A 27,661-nucleotide genomic window follows, 5' to 3' on the forward strand; every position below is an offset into this window, starting at 1 on the left:
CTAATGGTTTCAAATCCTAAAGACATCTCTTCCGTACCAGACTGTGATCTTTAAATATCGTCTGGAAAGTGGAACGTGCCGCAAACTCATCGCCATTTTTTCCACACGCAATTTTTTTTCGCACGCCCTAATCACGTTTTTCGCACTCCCCAGCTCCCCAAACACCTATACCAGGCCACATTTTAAAACAGTAAATGATATGTAGCAATTATTCACCGAAGTGGAGGTGCATATCTTCCACTTTCACCGACACTGAGGTGAATAATTGTTATAGTGTATATCACAAAAGCTGAATAAAATAGCGGCCAAAAACATTACTTTCGGTAGCCGCCATTACTTTCGGTAGCCGAAATGAAACGCGCGGCCATTTTGTTTATCTTCGGCTGCTCAGAGGTGAATAGTACTTTGATAATCACCTCCGAGTTAGCCAATCAGAGCGCGCGAAAAGTACTATTCACTTGTGTGGTATATACTAAAACATACTAGCAACCAGCCGACAGTGTGATCGACTCTTATGGGACACCATAAAGAAACAATTAAGGTTTTTAACTTATTTTAATTTTAACATTATACATTTATAATTTTTATATTTTTTAAGCCCTGATACGTGTTAGTTTCGGACGTTTTTCTTCGGACTATAGTATATGTATATATAAGTTTTTCAGAGCGATTCTTGCTATTTCAGATAGTAAAATACGAAAACGGTTTGAAATTAATGTCACGCCAATCTCCTTCTCAGAACTCTGTTTTCACTGGTCAGCGACGGGAATGAGATTGGCTTAAAAGTAAAAATGGAACTCATACTTCCTAATGTTGTGTTCTTGATGTCTTCTTTCTAAAAAATAATACTGTGTTAAAGCTTAAATACCGTGTTCTTGGGGTCTTTTTGTTTAAAATGCTGTTTCCTTGTTTTCCTTATTTTGCCTCTTTTTCCTTTCCAATACTGCAGCAATAGCCCCTTATTATTAAAGTTGTTGTTGGCTTGCTTTGAACATCATTGTCATCTTGCTAATATTATTGTTTCCTTGTTGTTTATATTTTTGTTACCATGTCTTCCATATTGAGTCTATTAGAGTCTTGTTTAGGCCTGTCGCGATTGTGCTCGTAAAATGCCAAAAAGTGGCTAAAAAAAGTGCTTCAAACTCCAAAATGTTGCTCGATAGTTGCTCCACAAAATCCAAAATAAAAAATCCAATATAACATATGCTAATTTCCCTTTGAAGGGAAGGTTTCTAAGCATTTTCATGCAATTTAACTGAAGAAAAATATCTAAATAACATTTTAATGCCAAAATTTATTGAATTACAAAAAAAATTTTCAAGGAGGACAATCGTTCAGATACCAATGACGTAATGTTACCTGAAGAGTTTTTAACGCTGAATGATCCGAAAGTTGAAGCATCGGCTGAACTTCCTCGGAAATCTTCGGAAATTTTCGTTATTCTTCGGAAAATTTCGAAAATGCTCGCGTGCTGTTCGAAGGCTATACAAACGTCTCAGGAAATCTTCGGTCTAGGAAAAGTTGCTCGAAAAATGAAAAGTTGCTCAAGATTTGCCTAGCGTAATCGGGACAGGCCTAGTTGCATTGTTTATAATTCTGGGGGGAGGTAATGATATGGTTCTTACTTTTGTTAAATAACGTTTTGCCTGGTGTGGCTTTTTAATTTGCTGTGGCTTGTTGCTAATATTGTGCGGTTGCCTTTTTGTTGCATTGAATATGGTATCGCCTTCAAGCTGTTGTGTCAATCTTTGCTGCGGCAACGATCCAGCTCAAGGTTGCCGGTGGAATCACGAGGCTTTGTACGTCTGACTGGGTCCACCATTTGAACTGCCGGATTTAAGAGGAATGTAAGATGAATTACTGCCATGTGACGTCACCATCCCAGGGGAACCAGTGACGCGCGCTTCAGGGATCATGAAGTCGCTGTCACTGGGCCTGGGACCAGATGGCTTGACTGGCGGTTTCTCTTCCGGTTCTTCATCGTCTTGGGAAGCTGCTGCCTTCCTGGCTTTGATTAAAAGCCACACTAAGACGCCAGTAACAATGAGGAGAAGAATACACAGTGTTGCTAGGCAACCAACGGCGGCTTTCATGCTGGTTAGGAGTTGAGCTAAACGAACAAACATAAGAAAATTGAACAGTTAAAAGCCCAATGTAGAGACCCAATGTGTAACTCGTTTAGTAAAATAAAAGGGCAAGTTACACGTTACCACAGTGCAGTAATAAGCAAGCCATGGCCACTGTTTCTATTTTATTGTTTTTTTTTTTTTATTTTTCGGGAGATTGTCAATGCATTTCGGCTTAAAATATCCTACTAAGGTTTTCGCTTGCTCGTGAGGCTTAAAGGCCAGACGAAGCAACATTAAGCGCAAGGTCTAATTTTGCTATTAAAGGGCTAAAAAATAGTTCTGTCGGAGATGCTCGGAGAGCTACTTTCACTTTAAAGGGATGGAAGCTTTTCTTTGAATAAGTTGATCATAGAATTATTTACAAATCTTGAGTAAGACAACAATCTTTTAGTCACAAGATCTTTCCTGTTGCAGTGGGCTTGTTCTCGACTTTAAAGGGTGAATAATTTTCTTATAGAGCTATAAAGGAAAATTGATATTTGATAATTGGCTGTGACCACACTAAAATAAAGGAAATTGTAGTCACCGTCGAACAACGTCTGAATTTCATGGTGTGTCCACCACTGAAATTGTCGCGCGTAGCGTTGCAGTTATATAATCTCGGTTCTACTTCGGCGTTAACACTACGATCAATAATTTCAAAATCGGAATTCGGCGCTAAATACCATGTTTCGAATAGGCTCATCATGACCGTGCGAGTCCCCGTGCGGGCGGGCGGGCCGGGGCCCGGACCGGAGACGGCGGGGCGGCCGGCCGGTGCACGCGCTGGCCGGCAGACACACCAGGCCCCCCCACCCAGGAAAAAGGGCGGCAAAAGGGGGAGACGGAGGACAGCACCCCCAGGGGGAGAGCAACAGCCGCAGCCAGAAACGGGAAGCCCGGCCGAGAGCCCGGCTTGACAGCAGGCTTTACCCTTTACCGGGTAATGTCATTCCACACTGAATTATTTGCGCAGACTTTATTAATTTACTTTGTCTCACTTATCAAACTTACCGTTCACCACTTTCATCTTCATTGAAGTCACGCCCAGTGCATTCTGGGCTTTGCACTCGTAAACACCAAAATCGTCACCAGTGACTTCTGGGATGTTGATCATGTTTCTTGTGGAAGACCGCTGTCCAGCTAGTGGCTCATCATCCTTGTACCACGTGATGTCCGCAACTGTCGTGTTCTCCGTTTCACAATGTAGCGACAAACTCTCACCCTTCTTAATGGACAACTCCCCTTCGGTTCCAGTTCCCCATACTTGCTTTAGAACTGGAGGGACTGTGGAGGAATGATCTTTAAGTTTAGTTACTACCGTAATGATTCGATTTAGCGCCCTCCTTCCAATAAGCGCTCCCTTCCGAATAAGCGCCCCCCTTCGAATGTTTTTTTGTCAATAAGTGCCCCTACTCCAATAAGCGCCCCCATTCTAAGAAGCGCCCCCATTCTTATAGGCGCCCCTATTCTTATTAGCGCCCCTATTTTGGATAACTGCCGCCCCTACTGAAGTCATCGACGTCGAATAGATAAACACATGAACATTCAACGTACCGTACATGTATATATTTACTGAAGAATTCTTTTAAAAGTAACTGAACTTTCAACAATTTGTTGCTGTTAGTTTCTGTTATTGTTAGTTATTTTAATATTTATTAAAGTTTTGTTTGAACATTTGGTTGTTTTTCAAAAAATTTAATAAGCGCCCTGTCCCGAATAAGCGCCATGTCTCGAATAAGCGCCCTCCCTTGAGATGCCAAAAGTAAACAAGCGGCCCGGGCGCTAAATCGAATCATTACGGTAAGATACCAACTCTCTCAAAGTCTAACAAAAGTCTTTGGGTGCTTCGCGGATTAACTGTGAGCTTTTGTTATTTCACTGGGAGGCGCAGTATGCTTAACTTATGGTATGGTAAGCATGTTGGACAACGGATCGGGCAGTCCGCGCTCGATTCTTGGTACGTTCTTGAGCAAGAAATTTACCTCTCATAGTGCCCCCCCCCCCCCCCCCCCCCCCACCCCCACCCAAGTGCACAATCTTGGGGCAACGTTAACTTGATAAAATGCTAAAGATTAATTTTATTAAACTGCGATGGACTAGAAGGGAATTTGCACTGCTTAAAGCCGTTTCGTGCAACAAGCCCTTCCACTCCTTTGGATGGGAGAGACCTTCCTTTCCCTATTTAGGTCATAAGATCAGTTTACATACTATTGTACTTTTGGGGGGAGGGGGGGAAGTGCGAGGAAACGAAGGGGAGAATGGGATAGTAGTCAGGAAGAGAGGGCCGAGGCGGGCGGGCGCACCGAAGGGGGAGAGGGGGAGGGGTGAGAGAGGGGACAGAGGCGAGGAGGGGAGGGGGAGAGAAGGAGGAACTAGAGAGTGAGGGGAAGGAGGCAGGCCCGGACGGGGGAAGGGAAGAGTGGCCCGGACATCACTCACTCGAAGACACCGAGAAAAGAGGAGAGGGGTACGACAGAGAGGGGAAGGAGGGACGGACCACCCGAGGGGGGAGATGGGTGGGACGGGATGACGTGCGAGGGGAGGAGCGACGAAGGGCACGGGGCGGAAGCCCACGCAGTGAAAGGGGAATGCGAGGGACGAAGAGAAGGAGGAAGGCGAGGGAGAGAGAAAAGGACGAGCGCGCCACACCACGCACACGAGTGGTCCTCAAGGTGGAAACGCAGTGAAATTGAACGGGGAAATCAGCAACCGTAGATCGCGCGTGAGAGGTGCTCACCGGCACGAGTCAGACAGACGTCACAAGATGAGGAAGAGAACGCCCGGGAGAGGAATGGAGATACACTATGCAATGAGCATACCGAAAGCACGAATGCAGAGAAACGCCACAAAAAGTTGAATGTTCGAACAAAGTAGAGCTGGACAACGACAGAAGGAGAACGACAAACGGAAGTAACGATAAGAGGGAAAGTCGCGTCGTATCGGAGAACTTCGCGGGCTAATTGGACTGAAAGCGAAACGCGAAAAAAGTCCCACGAAAATAAGTAGCAATAAGGTAAGCCACACCATATAGAACCGAGCAGAATCGCCTTATTTTTTTATTATATTGTCTTTACAGCTCAAGTGAAAGAACAAAAGGAAAAATAGAAAGAAATCTCACTTACCTAATAATGTTACTGTAACGGACACGATGTCATCAGGTCCAATTCCGTTACTTGCCTTGCACGTGTACAGCTCGTGTCCCTCTGACGTCATATTTCGTATGACCAATGTCTGGCCTCGTTGAAGGAATTTTCTATTTTTGTACCATGTTATTGTGGGCGCAGGACCGCCTTTGGCAGTGCAGTTGAGAACTAATGTTTCTCCCGGTATCTTGGCTACAATCAGGGGTGGTAAAGGATCTATACGGGGAGAGTCTGAAACAACAAAGAATATAGTAGCAGTTCCCAAAAGTCTGCAGTTACGTACGCAAAAGAGGGGAACGGGGGGGGAGGGGGGGTGGGTGATGGGGTCAAGATGTTCTTGACGGGGGAGCAGGGGATTGGGGAATTGGAAAACTTGAAAAAAAAAAGAATAACGAGAAATTAAGTTTTGATAGAATTAAAATAATTGTTTGTTAATAATCAATTGATGGACACAAATAAAGTGTAGGATCTTGGAAAGGGGTCCGGGAGGATCGCTTCTCCACCTTTTAAAGGGACACTGTCACGTGGTTCACTTCAAAACTTTAAGAGCCTAAAGACGTATAGAAATCTACGAATATTGGTCCAATTTTGGTCAAAGTTACTATGCCAGTGTACTGAAGCTATAAACAAGTGATATTTATGTGATGCAATCAGGACTGAACTTTTGATTTTAACTTAAAAAAACTATGTCCAGGAAAACAGTTAAAAACTTACAACGGCTCCCATCTTCCTTTAACACAATTTGCTGTATATCTTTACCTTTATGTTCTAGATGCATTTCGTGTACAAGCAAGAGAACTTTGCCAATTTTGGCTCTATTTACTTTAGAAAAATCCCCGTGTTAATGTCCCTTTAACCCTGACTCAAACCCTACCCAAAGCATTTATAAAACTGGCATTCCAAAGCCACAAACTAAACGACCTCGCCTTACATGTTTTTCCAGTTGAAAATGTTTGGTAATCACTCCACACTCCTCCTCCTGCGCCATTGACTGCCCGGATTCGCACTTGGTACTCGGCGTGTGTCTGAAGTCCAGTTAAACTCGTGCTGTTATGATTCCACACAACTTTGAGTGACACCTGTTCATCATTCGTCACTTTGTACTCCAGATAGTATGACGTCACTAACTGCTGCGGCTGTTCAGAACTTGTCCACGTGACCAGGGCTGAGTGACTGTCCATGAGTTTGACGCGCAAGTCGCGTGGTGTGGAGGGAATCACTGAAAGTGTCGTAAAAGTGTTACCATGGTTACAAGAAATAGTGGTGTTGCCATTGTTATAGGGTTTTTCTTTTATTTCTAGCCATCTCCCTTCGCGTCCTTAATTTATTCTTGGTGGCCAAAAAAAACAGCTTTTACTTGCCGCTGGTTGTTATTTCTGGTAAAAAATCGATTCTCCCGCCCTCTGGTCCCCTGGCCATATCCTCAAGATGTTTCTGACAACTTGTTGCGACACTTTTTTGTCAATAATGACCAATAATGTCAGGACATTTCAAACTTATCCGAAAGTGCGAATCGGCCCTAACCTACCACTCCCTGAAAATTTGTAACTTTCCAATCCTTTCGATAGAATTAAGCGGATCTTATTAAATACAAAATTTATTTTATTTTAATTCCGCTTTGGCATGTAAAAAAACCGTGTAAAAAGCAGTGTTCACGCAAAATTGATTTTTCACTGAGGAAATGCAAAACACGTTCGACTCTTGAAAACAAACAGAAACAAAGCCTTGGAAGGAAAGAACATTTGGCTCATATGCAAATTTGACCTTTTTCATTATTATGTCTGATTTATTCGTCTAAAAATAAATATAATATACTTATTTATCCCATAATTGCAACACAACGAAGGCAAGGCCGAGAAGTGTAATCATTGTAAAACGAAGTTTTGTTTTATTACAAGAAATCTGATATTATAAATACAATACTTCGGCTTTATTTCAGAGTCTATAGTCTTGTGATGTTAATTTTACAAGAGGAACGTTAATATCTAAGGCGTGTTAAAATTACGTAATAAATACTCTATTACGTAATAAAGTATCCATAAATGCGAGACCGTATGGATTTATCCCAGACCACAATTCTGGTTTGAAAAACCTGTCCCGACTTTGCCTCTCGTGGAGTCCTCGCGCGTGTGTCCCAAACTGATGCGCTTTCTCGCAGGCCATTAACCATTTCAAAATTTGAAAACCCCCAAGAGTTTTCAGTCGTAGGGTAGGCTTTTCGTAAAATAAATAAAGAAATTAATCGTGGACTAAACCTTGCGAACATTTTATCTTTTATATACATATTGACTCTGACTCATATGTGTAGAAAAACCATTGCAAAGGCACCTGAATTCAGTTGGAATTTCACACAGAAATTCATTAACACCTAGAGAAATTAATCGTGGACTAAACGTTGGTAATTTTTTTTATTTTTTTTTTTTATTTTTTTTTCATACCGACTCATATGAATAGGAAAACCATTTAAACCATTTAGTTTGAGATTTCCCATATAAAATCATTAACATGTACACCTAGAGATTTCTACAGACACATTATGTATCGATATCTGTGTAGTTTTATTTTTTTTAATCGCCCACAAACATCAACCATCAGTCTGTAATTCAAGCCATAGATTTAACAAGATAATAAGTATCGTATCCATGCAACGAGCGCGAGTGGAATAATTTTTTTTTATCAAATTTCACTAAACCTTGCTAATTTTATTTTATGCGAAAAAAGACTGAAAGACGAATTCATTTCCGCTTCTAAATAGCGGAAAAAATGTTGACACCATTTTCCTTGGTCTAGAAAAACCCCTCGAACGTCAGTTACAAAGGTTAATGAGCAGTTAAGCAGATAATGAGAAGCTGTTTTGTTTTTCGCTTGAAAGATACTTTTGTGCAAAAATAAAGCCGCCTTTCAGGATGTTTTTTTTTTATCTCATAATAAAGCCAGCAAGACTGATGGTCGAAATATACAAGTGGTCAGGCAATTAAAATGTTTGTGAAAACCTCTACACGAAAACGAATCCTTGTGTGAAATATCCCAAACTGAATTCAGGTATTTCGGCTTCGTATAAGTTCACCTTTTTTTCAATATATATAAGGCGATATAAAAAAGGAAAACAAAAAAGAGAAAAAGTAAGCAACGTTTAGTCCACGATAAATTTATTATTTTATTTTCACGAAATTTAGCTCACCTAAAGAAAAACGCTTAGCTGTATTAGATGGTGTAATGGTTTATTGATTTCTGCAATTATAAAAAAATTGTTATGATATCGAGAGACTTCATGCAACTTCGGCGCTACAAAAATTGCATTGAGTTGCGCAACAAAAATCACCTGTGTAAACGGGCCTTAAAAAAGACAACGAGCGGCATGCGAAAAAGTAGGCTAGCCAAAACGCCTTCATGTAAAAGTTCAGTTTCTCTATCAAAAAATAAAGTTACGAAGCGTTTAAAAAAAACAACAGCCATTTTTGTTCTTTTCTCATTAAAAAAGATGAGAAGTTCGATTACCGGCTTTTGACTCGCTACTTGAAACCACTAAATTTCATATATAATTAAATTAAATGACATAAAATTCTGTTCGGCGCGCTAGTAAAAATGTCAGGCTTTGAAAAAGGTAGTTGAAAATCATAGCTTTCTGAGATTTCAAGTTATCGATCACGTTGATACGGGATAAGTTTCTTCTTCATTAAGGCGGCGAAATGACAACAGAACCGACTTTCCTTGAACCACAGGTATCGAAAAAGCTTCACAAGCTGTAGGCGGAATTTCAGGTCGATGGCGTTTTATTTCTACCATCTCGATTTCTGGCGGGCTGTTTTCCGGTTGTCTGTAATGAACTATTTCAAGGAAAGCGCGTCGGAGCTCTTTATTGCGCCAACAGTAAATGACAGGGTTAAAAATTGAACCCAATGTTATGAAAGTTGTGCACCAGCTCCACAGAACACACATAATGCTCGGTTCGACAGTGTGATGTGAAGATGTTAGTAAAAGAAGTGTAATTGTAGGCATATAAGATAATATCAACGCACCCAAAATGAATGCTAGGGTGTTAGCTGCCTTGTTGTTTTTCTTCACTCTGTTAGCTTCTTCTTGAGATTGTTGTTCAGTCTGAAGACGCCTTTTCTGACGCAGTGACACTATGAAAATGTAGACAGAGGTATAGCCGATAGCAAAAATAAAAACGAATGCTAGAATAGCGTGTGTTATAGCGACAGCGTTCAAGTATTGTGAGAAAGTTTCTGTTTCACTGTCTATAGCGGTCAAAACAATTTCGTGAATGGTCGAAATCGCTGTCAAGCCCCATGCGAAAAGTATACCAGCTTTTATCCTTTTCTTTGTGACAATGTGCCGATACCTCAAGGGATGTTTGATAGCTACATAGCGATCTATACCGATCAACAAAAGGTGGGTAAGCGACGCATAGCTAGCTTCTACAATGGTTACTGCACTTACTTTTTCTAACATACAAAACGGCCCGTCGCCATGAATTCGCTTCAATTCTATCGCGATGTTTACGGGATGACCGATTAGCCCAGCCAACAAATCGGAGCCCGCCAAACAGGCTAGAAGAATGTTGGAGTTGGTTCGAAGCGGCCTTCTTGTTGCCACGGCTAAGAGAACTAGCACGTTAAGCAGGATGTTTAGAATGAGTGCTAGCGAATTGATGACAGTTACAGCAATCAGGCTTCTGAACGTATGTTCTGTTAAGAATGACTTTCGCCAAACTGTACCTTGCATATAAGGGCATTTTTCCACTTCTGGGTCAGAAGACCCCATCGACAAGGACGGCGCGATAGACATGTTGCGATCGCTTCTGAAAAGATTATGAAGACGCGATTTGCAAACAGATGGAGTATGTAGTTTAAAAAACAAGGACATAATTCCTGCGCTATTCTTTTCACATACAGCCAATAAAAAAAGCTCGATCGCAAAACGTGAGCAATCGTTTTTACTTTTGGGATTTTCAAAGAAAAGGAGATATTCTATTCATTGCGTACGGACACCTTAGGACCTGGGGGGGAGACTTGTTGTCGAAAAAAAGACACGCAGGACAGACCTAAAAATAGGCATATGAAAGTGGACAACAAAACGTGCATTGAAAGAGTGGTGAACTAAACTTGCCACCTTCCTTGAAGGAAACAATAGTTCTGCAATAATTTCTGTGGCGTTTGCCGCTGACGTCAATGCACTGAAGTCAATGCAAGTACTTTTGGGAAGCTATTTTACATTCCCCCCCCCCCCCCCCCCCCCCCACTTGGAAGTTATACAAAAGCGTGTGAAACATTCAGGGGTGAATGGGTTTTAAAAAACATTTCGTTGAAAGTTTTGAGCTAGCCCTTAGAACTTAACATTTGAGTCAAAAGCATTAGCTTCGTCAAATTTGTAACAGCTTTGTTTCAAGGTCTTACACTGGATCAACCGTGCGCAAACATGCACTTAAAGCTGTGGAAAATCTTAACTTCTGGTCACCCTCGCAAATTTTCCTACTCACTTTCCAATGAATAACTGAATAAAACTGAGGGGCCACGCATAATTTGTGAGACAAATCGAAGATGACGATAGCAGTTTGTGAGAGGAAACGAAAGCAGATGACATGTGAATGAGAAATTTAGACTTTTGAACCAAAAAGTTCGGTATATTTACAATACTTTTTTTGTTGTTGATGTAATTGATTTTGAACGTAATGTTGAGATTTGTCGGCTTATTTTCTATTTTTTTCTCTGAGCTTATTGTTTCCCGAATTTCAAGGATTTTACACAAAAAAAAATTCGCAATTGGCGCGCTTTACAAGCCATAGATTTAACAAGATGATAAATATCGATAAATGGACGACGATCATCTCGTATCCAACAAGCGCGAGTGAAATGTATATTATTAATTTAATATTGCTACACCTGGCTAATTTTATTTTTCTATAAAGTTACGGGCAAGTTCTCGAAGGTTACTGTTTAAAACCAATTCCGTGTTTGAACGATAGTAAAAAAAAAAATAATCGAGCACAGTTTTCGCAAAATATCGTGATTTGTCGAAGCCTTGGGCTTCGGCAAGTAATCGCTATGCTAGTCATTAAAGGGACTATGTCACTGGGATTTCGAAGTTTTTTGGTCCAAACTGTTTTTGAAACCAAGTGGTAGGCAAATTAGCCCATGAAATCAAACTTCGGCTATAACTATCGATTTTTTGAAGGCTTGCGTTTTCAAATTGCAATCCATTTCGATCCGAGCCATCAGCAGCCAAACGCGCTTTTGAACAGTTTTAGTGCTCTAATATAGCAATTGTTACTAAAAAAACGGGGCACAATTTTTAGGTTTCCTACGACACAAATATAAATTTGGGCTGTTCAAAAATCTGTTAAAATATGTGATGATATTGTGCTTAACCTCGTCCAATAATTATTAATTGTTATTAATTTCTTTCACTCACCTCTTCCGCAAACAAATGGATGCGTGACGTCAAACTCCTCATTTTCCCAAAGCCCTGAGTACCCATTCATCTTGGTACAGTTCTTGTTGTTTCCCGGACTGTTATCGGGTAAGCCTGGGCCCCAGTTGGTATATTCCACTGGCATTCCATCTGACCAATGAAAGTTATTCTCCGTGTCACGTGACAGCCCTATCCACACTGGATTGGAACTGGGATTAGCAGGTTTAACCAGTTGTAGGAACAGGAAGTAGTTTTTATCTTCTGAGTTCAGTTTCGCTAGAGTGGCTCTCTCTGTTTCGCACATTGCCTCTGCCTCAGCCCAAGTCTTCTCGTCGCTGTAAAGTCTGAAGCATGAATCTTGAATAGCGTCCCAACCATTCCAGCAATTATGGTCTCCTGTGAGCAAATTTCAAGCTTTATTTTTCATAATTATCTTAATTTTGCTGTCCCAAAACCAGAAAAAAAACTGTCAACAAAATGGCCATTCCTTGTTCCCGATGCTAGAAGGAAAAGGAATAGGTGGTTCTCATCAAAGTTTTAAAAACTGTCTGGTTGCTTGAAAAAAGGAACAGATTATAGAACAGGCAGTAATAAATGTTTTGTCAAAAATGTAGCTTCATAGCTTTTTTCAAAGTCGAGTTATTGCGAAACTAACAGGCTAAATAGAAGCGCGAACGAGACAAGCAGTGCAGAGGGCCGGGACTGGGCCAAGCGCTCTCCCAAGTCCACACCCCTCCCCCCTCCCTTTTTCCATTCCCGTTTGGCATAGAAACAGGCCTTTTAAATCCGCCTTAAATCTACGTATGTCTAACTCAGTTCCTGTTATGAAGCCCTGTACTTACTAAACATTATGACTTCGTACACATCGCTTGCCATTTTCCCGCCTTTTCCATCCCGACAGTCCGTCGACAGGCCGTACTTGTTGTACGCGTCTTGTGCAGTCAAACTTGAATGACAGCTCCCGCCATCTTGAATTGCGAAAAGGACGTAGCCGCGTTTAAGAGCAACGCGGGCACACTTCTGTTCAGCGTCTTCTCTTGCTTTAGGGTCACCGTCTAATAAGAGGTCTTTTCCTTCCAATGAGGGAATTCCTGGTGCTGACGATTTGTCGGCATAGCAACCAATATGATGTGTCTGCACTATAAAGGAGAAACCAAACACGAGTGAATTGATCGTTAAGGGAAAGAACCTTTGTTTAATTGTATCACTTCCGTTTTATTAGCTATGAATTAACCTGTTTCAAGATTCAGGGCTTTCAGGGCAGGAATTTCGGGCTCAAGGGCTATGGATGGACTGAACACCGCCAGCCAGTGTTTGGAATAGATTAAATATAATAGAGGAATAGAACCGCTACAAGATACAATTTTTCCTGCCTGGTGGTTCAAGAACGCCATCACAGTACGATGGTGTTTTTTTTTTTATTTATTTCTTTGCATGCAATCATAAACGAGACGTCGGTAGGCCTGCCCCGATTGGGCTCATAAAACAGGCTGGAAAGTTGCTCACCGGAATGCCAAAAAGGTTGCTAAGAAATTGCCAAAAGTCCAAAACGTTGCTGCATGTACCTAAACTTCAAAAGTTACTTCCAAAATTTCTTAATTTTTTTTATAAACTTTCGATTAAAAGCTTTATTTTTCGTTCTTCACAATAATTGCTAACATTGGTCAAGAAAGAATAGTTTGAAACTTAGCTTTAAAGAGTTGCTTGCAAATACGGGCAAAAGTAAAGGATAACTAACGAACCAGAAAACAACGTTGTCAAGTGACAGGTTACTGATGTGTTCAAAAGGTTGATAAATATTTGGGAAATTCGCATAAATTGAAGTTCAGAAAGGCAAAACGTGCTCGAGATTGCAAGAACCGCAACTAAAAGTTGCTCCAAACGCCAAAAGTTGCCGAGCACAATCGGGACAGGCCTTTATATTGGAGTCTCGCCCGGAAAACCCTAAGTGAGACTACAAATCTGAAGTTCACACTCCTAAGCAAGACGACATGCATCACCTTTCCTTTTATAAGGACGCCCCCCTCCCCCCCCCCCCCCCCCACCTCAGGATTTAGTTTTTACCTACCTTTAAACTGGCACCTGTCCTTCACAGCATTAATCTCCTGCTCCGAAAGAGACTTGTTATAGATTTGCACGCATGAGATGGCTCCCTTGTAGAAATTCGGATCGCCGACCACTGCTCCCATTCTGACATCACCCTGGGTGGCGATCTCAACCTGTCCCATATTGATACGAGACACCTGTGTTCCGGCTATCCACAGTTTTGCAGTCCCATCCAAGTAATCATAGGACGCAGCTATATAATTCCACATTTTTAACCGAATTTTGTCGCTTTTAATGACATAAGGTACCGGTCGATTAGAATCCAGGTTTTCAAATTTCGCAACAAGTTTGTTTGGACTCTCAAGCCACACGTAAACTCCTCTATCGTTTACTTTGTAATTAAATAGAGGCCCAGCGGAATTTTCAGGTCTTATCCAGGCTACAAACGTCATGGAATGTTTGGCGTCTAGTCCTCCGTTATTTGGGAACTCGACGTAGCTTGATGATGACCCGGAGAAGAAGAAAGATCCCGCGGGTTGCCCGTAGTTTCCGGGTGCATACTTAACACCGCTCACTTTTCCAGCCGGGTTTTTCTGCTGACTTATGTCTCTAGCACCGTATTGTTCGTTGAGAGGATAAAGAGCAATGGGCTCTGGTAGACCTGCGTAAAATTAAAAAAAAACTCTTTTAATAATATTTAAAAATACTTTGACTGATGACTAGCAGTTTGCAACATGAAAGATCATAAAACGTTGGAAAGGGTACGTAAGAAAATCCTATAGAGAGTATCTCTCTAATCGTTTCTGCAACTATAATCATATTTCTCTGTTGGCTTCCAGATCAAGTTTTGTGTTTTAGATTATACTGTGGTTGGGGTCTGGTATGCGTAGGCTCGCGTAGCTCCCAAACCCTCTTATTAGCTACGCGGTCAATCGGTTCCGGGTTGCCTACTTCCTAGTTCCTAGTCCTCGTTATTATCAGCGCGGTCGCTCTACAGCAACATGCATATAACGCTTTGGGCGTAAATCGAAGAAACATGGGCTAACGTATAATGTCGCCATATTTAATACGTAATATGGATGTTCATTATTATTTCAATGATCTATACATAATCTAAGCAAACATGATCTTTTTAGAGGCTTTCAATTCATGGGCAAAAAAGAAATGACAATTCAGCTAACTTATAAACCTTTTAAAATGGTTAATGCAATATAATTCAACTAGCTATGAATCGAACTGGAGTAGAGAGCTTCACTAAAGATCTTCTTTTAAATATCATTATCAGTTCCACGAAAACAGAAAATGTTCTTCTTTATATCACTATCATCAGTGTAAAAAATGTCTTCTTATTACTCAGTATAGTTTTGATTTTAAGAGAGTTGAAGGGGATTTGAAAAACAAGGTCTATTTTACTTTATATCTTTTTGGAGGGAGAAGGCAGGAGAAGTTGAATTTATTTTGCCTTTCACATTACATTTAGTATGTGTAAAGCGCAGCATTGCGTGCATATGGTACGTAAGATTTTGATATTAGGAATTAAAAATGTAGATGTTGCAATGAACCGTTAAAAATCACTAAACCGTATAACAATATTAATTATATAAACCTTTAAGAAAATATCTTAAACATTATGGCCCGGAACTGCCTTGCAAATGGTCTTATATATTTTGTCAAACCAAGATAATCTTAGTATAAATTTTACCACACAACACACCTTACATGTAATATATACAAGTCTGTTATAATCATTATTCATAAACAGACTGAGAATTCAAATTTAGTCTATCACAGCTGCAAACGTTTTGAGAGCGCTAGCAAGAAAGCATTAAAAATATCGCGCTTCGAAGCAAGAGTAAATGATTTATTTTCCTCCTAAAAGAGGTTAAGTGAATACGAAACAATTTTGAGTAGTCGACAAGAAAACTTATCATCGACTCCAAGCTATTTAATGAAGATACACGTATAAAGACTAAAATAAACACTATATATATATTGTTTGAAATTTATGGCGCCTATATTCTAGGGGTATCAAATGGTCTTTGCGAGCATTTGCGGCACAGCGTTTTTTTTTGCGGGCACGAGCTTTGACAAAAATTTTTTTGGGGGCAAAGGGCTCTTTTCAAAAACCTATCTTTACTAAAAAACGGGGCGGGGGATCTTTTTAAATTTTGGCGCGCACGCAAAAAAGCACCCTCTAAAATTTTTTTTCTTCTTTTTTGGCCTTCTATTCTGTTTCTGTTATTCATGAAATTTGCACTATGCTAAACAAGTTTTGTCGGCGGGCTTTTCAGTCCATGCCTTACAAATGATGGTATAGAATATTTATTGTAAGGCCTGATTTTGGTGATGTTAAGGATTCTGTTAGACCTAGAAATTTCGTACGGGATATGTTATAAACAAAGAAATGTTAGCCTCGCATCGCGTCTTTTCTGAATTTCATGTGCTCACAAATTAAATGATCCTATCTGTCTGTGAGACTCTTGGTCAAAATGTTGACACATATATAGACTTTACTATGTGTGCGCTCGACAACAACTATTAAACAAACAGTAGGTGTTTGAACGCACATTTACATCGACTTAAAGTCACGTATTTTCAAATAAGAATGTTCGCTATTTAACCCTCGAGGTTCTCAACTTCACTTCATTCAAATCGGAAACTGTTTGGATTAAGACCGAAAAATCATTAATTAAGTTCGTACTCTAGTCATTAATTTTTAACCCTAATTCTTGGTAAATCAACAGCGAAATAAAATGACAGATCGATATGAAACAGTGTTGGAGCCGTGACCTTACATGAAGCCTTTTCAGTCATTTAAGCTTTTGAAACATGCATTATGTTGGTTTACTTGCAAGCTGCTAATGACTTACCTGCATTCTGCCCAGTAGAATCCAAGGACAATGATATTAGGACGATTGCAACGACGAGAATTGCCTCGCTAAACCTCATCATTGTCTAATACAGCGCAATCAGATGTAGTTAGATCTCTAGCCTTTCCGTGACAGAGAAAAATACTACACCGCGCGAACGCTCAGGCTCAATTTGATATCAAGAAGTCACGCTATATTTCCGTGTTTCATTAAACTGTATCAGCTACGGCTGAAATAAATTAAAAGCTAAAGAAATCATTCGAAATACTATCTAGTATTGATTTACGATTTGAGGACAAAGCACACAGGCAAAACAATGTGTCACGTTGCTGAAGCGATCAGATATTCCAAACACTTGTGTTATTCAAATTGAAATTATTTTGAGTTGAATATCATCACGCTACACTTAGCATAACACATGCCAACATATTTTCGTTGCGCGACCAAAGCGAATATTGTGGTTTGTAAAATAGATTAAAATTGCGATCATACCTGCCTTGGAAAAGTCCTCAAAAGTTTTGCATTCTTAGAAAATGAAGCATAGTTTTTCTTTTAAAAGGACTGATGTTTTCTCTTATTTATTTTTACATTTTTTTATATTTTATTAATATATTTCTTTGGATTGAAAGGAAAGATAAAATTGACAAAATTTCTATGCATGACTTCAATTTCTTTTTTTATAAAAGCAAATAAAATAATCCGGCGCAATTAAAGCAGAAATAATCCTTTCTCTTTTTGCTCAGGCCTAGGCCCCTTTTTTTGGGCCACATTTTTTCGGCCTATTTTTTTTTTTTTTTTTTTTTTTTTTTTTTTTTTTTTTTTTTTTTTTTTTTTTTTTAAAAAAGGGGGGGGGTGCAAAAAAAAAAAAAAAAAAAATATAAAAAAAAAAAAAAAAAAAAAAAAAAAAAAAAAAAAAAAAATTTTAAATTTCAGACATCCCTCTGTGCCTCTGTGCTCGCCTACTTGCCAGGAGGCGAGCACAGAGGGATGTCTGAAATTCAGGCTAGTCACCAGTCTCTTTGACAATATATTGCATTGGTGTTGAGGAGAAATGACTTTGTAATCACCTTTGGAAGTAAATTACACTATCTCGGAGTGTCAAGTGGAGTCAGAAAGCCGGAAGAAAGATAGAAATCTGTCTTTTAAGATTCAATCGGCAAAACGAAAGTTTTCAAGTTTTGCCCTAAAAGTTCTCAAGTGAATGTTTCGGGTACCATTTCGTTCAAGTCGTCCGAATCACCACCAATGCACTGAAAGGAAATCGTACCACAATAATTTACTGAAGGTAGAAAAACTCTTTAAATGTTGAAATAGACTGTATGGTATACACGAATGGTTAATTAGAAAATGATTGTGGAAGAATAGGAACTTGAAACTATCCGTTCGTTGTTTGACTGTTAAATTTACGATTGACGGTTACTCATTTTGTTGGAAAAACACAAATGTTATTTTTATTTGCAGCTGCATGTTCAATTAATGCAACTAAACGGTTCCCCAAATGAACTGCTTAATTGGACATCGATGTTGATTATTACTCAATTTGTTCACAGGGTGTGCTAAGAGCCATTCAGATTCGAGAAATTTGTTAATGATAAAATCAATATAAAAATACTCCCACGTTTCACGATCACGCGAAGATGATGTTTCACGCATTATTCTCGCGCCAATTTTCACGAAATTTCACGCATCTCGAAAACCTATTGAACGCCCGAAAGGATTTTGTATCCAAATCAAATATTTGAAGGGGCCGGAAAGGCTATTCACAAACGAACGAAAGGCTATTCACAAACGAAACGAAAGGCTATTCACAAGATTCAAGATTTTAATTAACACAAGTCAACCCGCACTCACTCAATATTCACAAACATTCAAGTATTTTCATTTTGAGAAAATGGGTAATTTTATACATGTAATTATTTTTCCTTCCGGCAAACAGAGACAAAAAAAAAGCAAACACAGAAATGACGGCTATACAGACCTGCAGTTTATTACTTCAATAGAAATAAACTCTGCATTTTTTTAACACCTTAGAAAAACCGATTTAAACAGAAAATTTGCATGGTGTAAGCTCCTTTTAAAAACCTTGTTAGCTTCGGTTTAATTAAAGACAATATGTTTTAATAATTTTGGATGACACTAGAAATTACGTTTTTCGTTAACATGCAAATTAATGAATCGGTAAATCTTTAACTTCAGTCGCGATTCGTTTAATCGTCTGCCCACGTAAAATTAACATTTCCTGAAAAGCAGTGGGTTTTTGCTTCTCTCTTGTTTACGAAAAGATAGGAAAAGCAAGCGACTTTCCCAAGATGTTTTAATTTCCTGATTTTCGCGAAACAAACCCATTGAAAAAACAAGGAGGGAAACTCATGTCTTCGAATCCGTCAATCGTTCTAGAATTGGTAACACCTTTTATTTTAGTCGCAGGGCTAACTGGAAACATAATCGTATGTTTTCTTATTATTACAAACAAAAAACTGCGAACTTCATTCAACTATCTTCTCCTCAATTTAGCCGTGTCTGACTTGCTCTGTTCATTTTTGGGAACGTTATTTTACGCCGGCCAGATCCGAAATCATTATTTTAGCGACGGGGAACTGATGCGACAAAATTTCGAGGGAACTGTGTGTAAAGTCACCACAATAAGCATCGATTTAACCACCAAGAATTCCGTTTTGACTTTAGCAGCAATTTCTACGGACAGGTATTTTGCTATTGTTCATCCATGGCGTCACAGAAGAGCGATGGTTAAGCGAAAAATCCGTTTTCTTCTTGGTGGAATCTGGCTCTTGGCTGTAATAACATGTCTGCCGATGATATTACTCATGGCAAAAATCCCGAACACATTCCAAGGAAACTCGATAGCACTTTGCCTATCCTTTCTTATGAATGAAAACAGTTTTAAAGTTGTCGCCTTTGTGGATCTCATCGCTGCCTACATTATACCAATGGCAATTATATTACGAACTTCGTTGGCTATCATCAAACACCTATGGTGCCAACCCGGTTGTCACTGTTCTCGCCCGCCGCCAGAAGAGGCAAGTCAAATGCTGCTAAAATCGCGCAAACGAATTACAAGAATTATTCTAAGCGTAATTATTGCCTTCAATATTTTCTGGCTGCCCTGGGCAATTCTCGAAGGCTCGCTTTTAATCGGTGCCCTTCAAAGAATCGAAGACACAACTTTTGTAATTATGTTGATTTTGGTTTTAAGCAGCGCTAGTGTGAATCCGATTCTATATTCACTTCAAAGTCGTCTGTTCCGAAATGGAGTGAAGAAAATGTTTCGCTGTGGATAGTTTTGAGACTAGAAAGCTAAAGGAACAAAATGAAGCAATTTATTTTCTGTTATTTAGAAGTACTTTCAGCTAAAAATAATACCGCTTTGAATTTTAATTTAGCTATTTAAATAAACAATCATTTCCAGATTTAGAATCGATTTAGATGTTATAATTAAGGTTCGGAGATTGAAGCAGAAAAAAGAATATTGAATACTGGCTTAAAATTTAAAAGAAATATTGCGCTTATCAGCTTGACTCAAAAATAATAAATTTTTGCCGCAGAGGAAAAGAAGAATACTAAATAAATATAGATTCAAAAATAGCAAAGGAATAATGCGTACATTCGAATATAAGAATAAATAAGTATGCCCATTAAGAACCTCTGACTTAAAAGGGCTTCTTTGTCAACATGCAACTTCCTTCAAAAAATCTAAGATCGTTTCAACGATTATTCAATTTTCCTTTATCGGCGCTCTTCAGGCTTCAGATAAGAAATCCTTGTACGGAAACAAAATGTAAATCAGACGCCCGCTTTTATAGTCTCCAGTGTAAATGTAGACTTTTATCTCCGTTACCCATTGTCCATGGCGGAAACTCACAAGAAATCAATTTTCGTTGTCGGGATTTTTTTCAAGTAATCATATTGACTTGGGGGAGATCAAGAAAACCGGCACTGATAACCAAATTGAAAACATTAGCAGTGACATAAGTTTTGACCAAACACAGATGGCATTAAGGTTACAGCTTATTCTACAATTTGTCTGGTAATGTTGTCAAATGTCGCGATTTCATTGTATGTATTATCGCAACTGTTCGGACCTGTCATCTTTTCTGATCTGTCAAGGATTTATTTTGGCGTTGAAGGATTTATTTTGGCGTCGAAGGATTTATTTTTTAAGTTTAGTTTTAATTATGCTGTAGTACAACCACGGTTTTACAATCTCGGTCCGTCTGAGGAAGTTGGTTTGTTACATCCGATGATCAATTTTCTTAAAATTCGGATGCTATTGGGGCTGAAGGTGGGGAGGGGAAGAGGGGGGGGGGGGGTACTCATCAGTTAACGGTAGTTACTTAGCAGATCTCAAAGCTTGCAATTCTTCTGGTCATCTAGTGTAGCAGTTGCTATTGTACGTTTAGGGGCTAGAAGCATTGTTCCTGATGTTTGTACTATTGTGCTCTCGAAGGGTAGCGAGCCATCATTCTACTGATGAACGGTTACGGCAATTGGGTATTTACAGGAGCGTAATTGCGTTCATGGTCTGTCCCCTTTAGCCTAATTCTCATATGATTACCCCGATTGCTTCTATCGCATCGATCGTTTGCAAATACTGAAACGATCGTAGGCGTTCGAAGGGATCGGGGGTTTTCATATGATCGGCCCGATCGCCTGGTAGGAGCGAAAACCTACGAAAAAAAATCATTTTAGCACTAGATCCTCCTATCCTATCAGTTATTGCAGTTTTACGGCGAATAAGGGAAAGAGAAGCTAGAAGGATAGAACACGGGCGATCCAAGCGATCATGATCGCCCCAGTCGCCGCAGACGTAAGCGATCGTAGTGTTCTCATATAATCGCCCCGATCGCAAGGAAACTTTTTGAAGTGACAGAGGCGATGAAAACGATCGGGACGATTATATGAGAACCAGCCTTTAGAATTCATGTGCGACCTTGCGAAAGCTGCTACACGACACATTACCAGTAAGACAACTGCATCTATAAAAAAACTTTGGACAAATATTTAGAAGAGATGTTTGCGTCTGAAAAGTTCTGGTAGCATACAAGAATACCGCATAGTAAAACACTGTGAAAAGGACGATAAAAGACGCAAATCATCTAACAAGACTCTTTGCCTACTGTATCAGTGCACTCTTCCCATACAATGTTTTACATGTTACCGCTGATCTCACCGACTGGCGCAAAGAGCTTACCAGGGTTTTTAAGCAGAAGAGAAAACAAACAGGCACACAAAGACTGATAAACCATTTGAAAGCAATACATGGTTATTATTAAATATACTCTATGTCTGTGTTCGAGGCAAGTTTGAGACTTAGTGATTAGACAAAACACGACACTCGGCGAATTAAACTTTCAAGGTTTCGTCATCTGCCTCATGTAAGATCATCTGAGGCGTCACTGGAGTCAGCGTAATCACAACACACCAGGGAACTTACGGAGGGATTGCTATTCACTGTTAAACTATCAGAGTTTGCTTTCTGCGAATTGTGATTTTCCGGGTTAAGTAAAATCGTAGAACTACTTGAAATGTTCTCTGCTTGGTTTCCAAGGCGATCCGCGGTTTGTTTATGCGACTCAGTTTGTGATGTCACTTCCGGGTCGGTCATCAAACGAGCTTCCGTATTAGCAGCCTCTTTTGTGGTCAGTTCACTGTCTTCTTGCGAATGTAGTTTACCGGAAGTTGTCTAGAATCATATTCACCGGAAGTAGTCTTTGACTGACTCAAGTTTGCATCAATTTTAAGGGGGCCCACATCAACTGAAGGGTCCTTATCTACGCTATTGTCTGAACTCTCGCTATTTCTGGACCTGTTCCTTCGAACTTTGATACCAAGCTTGGACAAGTCACTCTTCGTTTTGGAATGCGACGTGAAATGGCTAAACTGCATTTGTTTTCTTTTTCCAAGAAGTTCTTTTACTTTCTCTCTTTTTGCGTCGTTTTTCCCCGCTTTTGAATCGAACAATGGCCTGGTGTTGACTTCAGTGCGACGTTTGCGACGGTGCGCGTCAAAACCTGAAAAGAAAAAGCAAAAATCTTATTCAATAGCTTGACAGTTACAGCTGCTAGGTAACCTTCCTTTGCATGTCACGCAATCTTTCCCATTACGATTGCGTGACGAGGCTAGACAAGGTCTGTAAAAGCACGCGAAGAGTTCCCGAGTCTTACAGTAGTAACGTCATCATGGCGCCAGAAGGACACGCTATCGTTGCTTAACAACCTATTTTGCTGTAATAGCTTAGATTACTGGAATCCGGATAGCGAGAAAAAAACATCATCGTTCCCGTTGCCTGCAGGCAATAAGATTTTTTACGTACATGCACAAACACACATCTACATGTATGTTCTCCTTAGAGAATAAAGAAAAGCTTGAACTAGGGGACATTGTCTTGTAGCACCAAATCCTTAGAACTGACATTAATAGAAAGGTTTGGCAATTGCATTCTTTAGTGTGGAGAATAAATATTTTCGTGCTTGGGAATAATTAAAAACGTGATTTTACCTCTCGGCGTTTACACAATAAAAGTGTGTTTAGCAGGCTTGGTATTGCATAAGAATGAGTTCTTCTTAATTTTTTTTTGCTAAACACATCTTAGTAGTAACTTCGACGTGTGGTTAGCATATCAAAGAATCATCTATAGAACATGTCCCGTGATGCCATTAGGGCTGCAAATAACAGTCGGTCATCGAACATTGGCCGACCAAAATTTGCTCATGTCCGATGAAATCCCAAGTGTGGTCGGACATCATCTCCAGGCAATTTTTTTGATCATACATGTAAATCATTTTTCGACAACAATAAATAAAAATATGTCCGACCACAATTTATTTTTTGTCCGACCAAGATGGTGTCTTAGTAACACATATGTCCTTTCAAGTGAAAAAAATTATTTTCATCTCTGCATTATGGAATTAACAGTATCAGTTTGTATCAAAACCTCCATCTTACCCTGTCCATGATATCTGATTCTCCTCGCCAGCTCAATGTCCTCTGATCTTTCTGGTACAAGTGCAATGTCTAGCGCACCTCTCTCTTTCAACTCGCTGTCCTTCGCTGCTTCGACTTTTATCTCGCGTTTTTCCTCTCGGAATCTCTTTCTGAGCAGTTGATTGGCTGCGTAATCGTCACTCCATACGGACTGAACTTCCTGAAGAAATTTACAATGGGTAGCAATCAACTACAGTGGGACCCCATTATCTGAAACTCCCCGTTAGCTCGTTAAAAAAACAATTTTCCTTTGATTTGGTCGGGTTTTTCTCTGTTATTTACTATAAAAAGTACCCGCTATCTCAAATTCGGTTTTCTCAAACTCTTCGCCACCTCGAACAAAAAGTCATTTCTCTTAGATTTGGTTGTATTTTTTCAGTTATATACTCTAAAAATAACCCCGCTAAAATTTTCACGAACTTCTCCGCTATTTCTAACACTTTGAAGTTTCCTCTTGTCGGATTTTCATTTAATCTAACCTCTGCTATCTCAAACTGTGATACTGAAAGTTCTGTTGTTGAATTGAATGAATCTACGTGAACTTCGTTATTTGTTACAATAATTGTATTTGAGCTCTGCGATTTTACAGTAGTATTCTATAAAGTATTGACCTATTCAAGTATAATTTTCGTTTACTTAGACAAGATGCAAGAGTTAGCCACTGTTATATTGCTCTGTATCTATATTTTAGAAAAAATACTCCTGGTTTCTCCTAAAAAGGCAAACGTGTACAAAAGAAATGTAGAAACGCAATGCGTGCGGAGACTAATGAAGTTATAGCACTTCCCATGACAACCAGTCACACACAGACATCATATGTGTGTAAATCAAATCTTTACGTATCTTGGATATTCGGACAAAGTTTAATATACTGGCCTCGGAATACCTGTTTAAAGAAGAATTTCAGTACCTTTAGCTCCTCTAATGTTGGTAAAACCTCCTTTGATTTCTGTTCATCTTGGACGCCATGTTCCAGTTTGAACATTGCATCCACTGCCATCTTCTTGACATCTTCTTTGTCTATCAAAATGAAAACAGTGACACATGAAAGAGGTGTCACATACAGGTTTATCTCATGCGTACCTTCTCATGTAAGAAGTAAGTGTCATAATTGATTTGACTGTTATTGGTAGGCATTATTGCAAGCTATTAACTGAACTATCTATACCTCTGTAAATTACAATTCATTTCTTGTTAGTTAACTTTTCTATACACTTTATTTTCCAGCTTAGTTTTGCTAATTTCTTAAAGTTAACTTAGTTTTTGTCTGCGTGTTTGAGTGTTGTTGTATGTGTTTTATTTAAGTCCTGAGTACATGTACCTTTCGTGACCTCTTTAACCCCTGCTTGCCTACCAAAGCCAAACACACTAAGCAACTGGTGGCCATATTGAATTTTTAATGAGATTCTAAATTATTTTGGCTAAGCAATGGCATCTTTTCAGATAAAATATTAAAGTACACCTAGATTAAGCATTTAAAATGAATTTCCTTCTGTTCCGCATTCTCCTACTGTACTATTGACTCGTACAACTCCCCGGCGAACTCATTGAATATGTGCATTTGGAGGCTCAATTTCTTCAATCCATCGAGGCTTTTTCTTCGCCACCTTGAAGTTCTTCTTTTTGTTCAGACTCTTCAGAATCACTTGGCTTAAATTAGCTGTGACTTAAATCGATATCACTTACATCAGAGTTGCGATCAGCAATATTTTTATCAATAGCTTCATCTGTGTCCATTCTACCTTCACGCACACGAGACACCATTTTGTAATTGTCCAGGCAAAAAGCAATTTTATTGGGTCAGCGGTGTTTTAAAAGTAGTGCCAGACCTTTCTCAACAACCGGGGATGATTTATTCAAGGCACCATGAACAACCAGGCTTTCAGTGGTGTCCTTTGGTTGAGGACGTATATGTACGTCCTCGGTTGTTGCGTGACAACAGAGAAGACGTATACATATGTCCTTGGTAGGCAAGGGGTTAAAAATCACTGATGTAAACACTAAGGATGGCTGCCCTGGTGGTTATTTCTGCCAGCAACGTGCTCATTTCATTTTATTTTATTCTTTCTAGTTTTGTAAAATGTAATTTAATTTAGGGTACAAATAAAGTTGTTGTTGTAGAATCTCCACTGTACCTGTCAACGCAATAGCTTCTGTTGCTGATTGATCCCATCTCTCTTCCTTTCTTCTTGCTCCACTTACAATGACATAATCACAATTCTGAGACAAAAGCAACCAAAGAATGGTTTACAAGTGAAATTATATCCAGCAGACAGCAGATGCTTACGATACAAGCAAAGCAAGCAAAGTAAGACTGATTGGTAAGAATTTTATTCATTTGTTTTGCTTACCTTGGGATCAGTTTCAATTTCAAAATGATTGTCACAGAGGTGACACTTCATCCGAAATCTGTAAATAGGCGTTGTGTAGTAATTACCAACTCTCTTCTTTTCTGCATTGTAGCGTACACCTGTAAGTAGTGTAAAAAAGGAGAGAAAAAAAAGAAAACATGAAGCACAGGCTAGGACCAAATAAGACTTAAATAATAAATTATTTTGGGTTAACATCATGCAGCCTCAAATTCAGTATTGTACGCTGCATAATAAATGTGCCTTTCAATAGCACCTGAACTCTTAAGTCACTATTTGAAAGAAATTACACTGCGCAGTAGCGGATCCAGACCTTTGACAGCTAAGTGGGGGGGGCCTGTTCATTCAGGCCCTAAAATAAGGAGGGGGCCCACTTTTGAAAATAATTTTTTCTATAATTGGCCAAAAAATAAGGTAGGGGCCCAGACCCCAGGCCCCTCAGTCCCCTTGATCCACCACTGCTGCAACAGTAATTAAAGTCTAAGTAGGTTATTTTGTCACAGCCATACCCATTCCAATATGAATTCCACATCCTCCGCACCAGATATTGTAAGGCATCTCAAACCTAGTGAAGAGTTCCAGTAAGTTAACATTAATCAGTATTTGAACAAAATTCAACCGTGAACTGATTGCCGTATTGGGTTTGTTGGGGTTTGTTCTTGTGTTTCATGACTAAATCTTACCTCTCATCACGTACGATCAAAACCCCTACCCTGGGGCCATCACGTACGATCAAAATCCCTACCCTGGGGACCGACCTCGCAATCAAATTCCCGTGGTTAGCCCGACCCCTCCCCCGTCGGGCTTAACATTGATAGGTGCATAATGTCAATTAGGAAGGCCCTTAAGAATGTGTTGACAGACTCTTACAGGATACCTCCATGCACAGATTCTACCATCTGTTTCAAAGAATTCTTACAGTGCACCAGCAAGTTATGGAATACCAACAGAGTATCAGCAGTGAATTTAATTGATAAAATTCATATGTAAAATACTGTGACAGTCATACATGTACATGTGTGTATCTGTTGGGGTTTATTTTTTTCTCTTGGTAGAAAATGTTTCAAACCAGTTTTATTTTTAATTTCCTTTGTCTTATAGGCATTATGATGACTGGTAATAAAGTTAAATAAACTCAATCAAATTGGTTTGAACAATTTTCTCCAAACTTAAAGCTTTTAATACCCCAAAATGATTTAGTTTTAATACCTGATGATAAGAATTCCTTGACCAAGTTTCCTTGCTCTCTCGCGCAGCGGATGCTGTCCATGATATCTGTCAAGAGATCCCTGTGAAAATACGAGTAATCAACAGTTATAATTCCGCTGTAAAGACTGCTGAATCAACGTAAAGTCTTGATATCAATTTATACAGACCTGTTCCGGGGTCCAATCAGGTGGGTAATATTTATTAACAGCCTTTCTTTCCCCCTAAAAATATACACATATCACTGCTTAACGCGATTAAAAATTTTAAGGTACATTCAACACAGTAAAACGGTAATAAGAAAGCTAAATTCTGCTACAATTTCTTACCATTTTGCTCTTTTGATTTGGAGATTTGAGAGATGAGACGATTTGTTGACGATGTCCACTCACGAGTCCGCACGACTCGAATAATGCGGCCAGCGGGTTTTGTAGAAAGAGCAGTTTTTGTCAAATATGCTGAATTGAACTATCCTTGTAATTACGTTTTTGCAACATTAG

General features: G+C 39.4%; 3 protein-coding genes across 3 annotated transcripts; 1 reads left to right on the top strand and 2 right to left on the bottom strand.

The window, feature by feature from the left end:
• Window positions 1-912: 912 nt before the first annotated feature.
• Window positions 913-16,781, bottom strand: LOC144638616 (uncharacterized). The gene is made up of 8 exons (XM_078497816.1): window positions 16,585-16,781; window positions 13,737-14,375; window positions 12,511-12,807; window positions 11,669-12,064; window positions 6,186-6,473; window positions 5,234-5,485; window positions 3,123-3,395; window positions 913-2,110 (listed from the first exon to the last, which is right to left on the bottom strand). The coding sequence occupies exons 1-8, from the start codon at window positions 16,664-16,666 to the stop codon at window positions 1,788-1,790; spliced, it is 2,550 nt and encodes an 849-aa protein (XP_078353942.1). The 5' UTR covers window positions 16,667-16,781; the 3' UTR covers window positions 913-1,787.
• Window positions 16,782-18,820: 2,039 nt separating this feature from the next.
• LOC144638650 (allatostatin-A receptor-like) lies at window positions 18,821-20,243 on the top strand. The gene has a single exon (XM_078497867.1). The coding sequence runs from the start codon at window positions 18,954-18,956 to the stop codon at window positions 19,881-19,883; it is 930 nt and encodes a 309-aa protein (XP_078353993.1). The 5' UTR covers window positions 18,821-18,953; the 3' UTR covers window positions 19,884-20,243.
• A 1,581-nt stretch (window positions 20,244-21,824) lies between these two features.
• LOC144638690 (coiled-coil domain-containing protein 130 homolog) lies at window positions 21,825-27,565 on the bottom strand. The gene is made up of 10 exons (XM_078497915.1): window positions 27,491-27,565; window positions 27,332-27,385; window positions 27,165-27,244; window positions 26,465-26,520; window positions 25,938-26,056; window positions 25,722-25,806; window positions 24,497-24,606; window positions 23,548-23,746; window positions 22,354-22,613; window positions 21,825-22,285 (listed from the first exon to the last, which is right to left on the bottom strand). Exons 1-10 carry the CDS (start codon window positions 27,491-27,493, stop codon window positions 21,974-21,976), a joined length of 1,278 nt encoding a protein of 425 aa, XP_078354041.1. The 5' UTR covers window positions 27,494-27,565; the 3' UTR covers window positions 21,825-21,973.
• Between the last annotated feature and the right edge of the window lie 96 nt (window positions 27,566-27,661).

The sequence above is a fragment of the Oculina patagonica genome, chromosome 14, assembly GCF_052425735.1.
Source record: "Oculina patagonica isolate OP01 chromosome 14, crgOcupat, whole genome shotgun sequence".
NCBI classification, from domain to species: Eukaryota; Metazoa; Cnidaria; class Anthozoa; order Scleractinia; family Oculinidae; genus Oculina; species Oculina patagonica.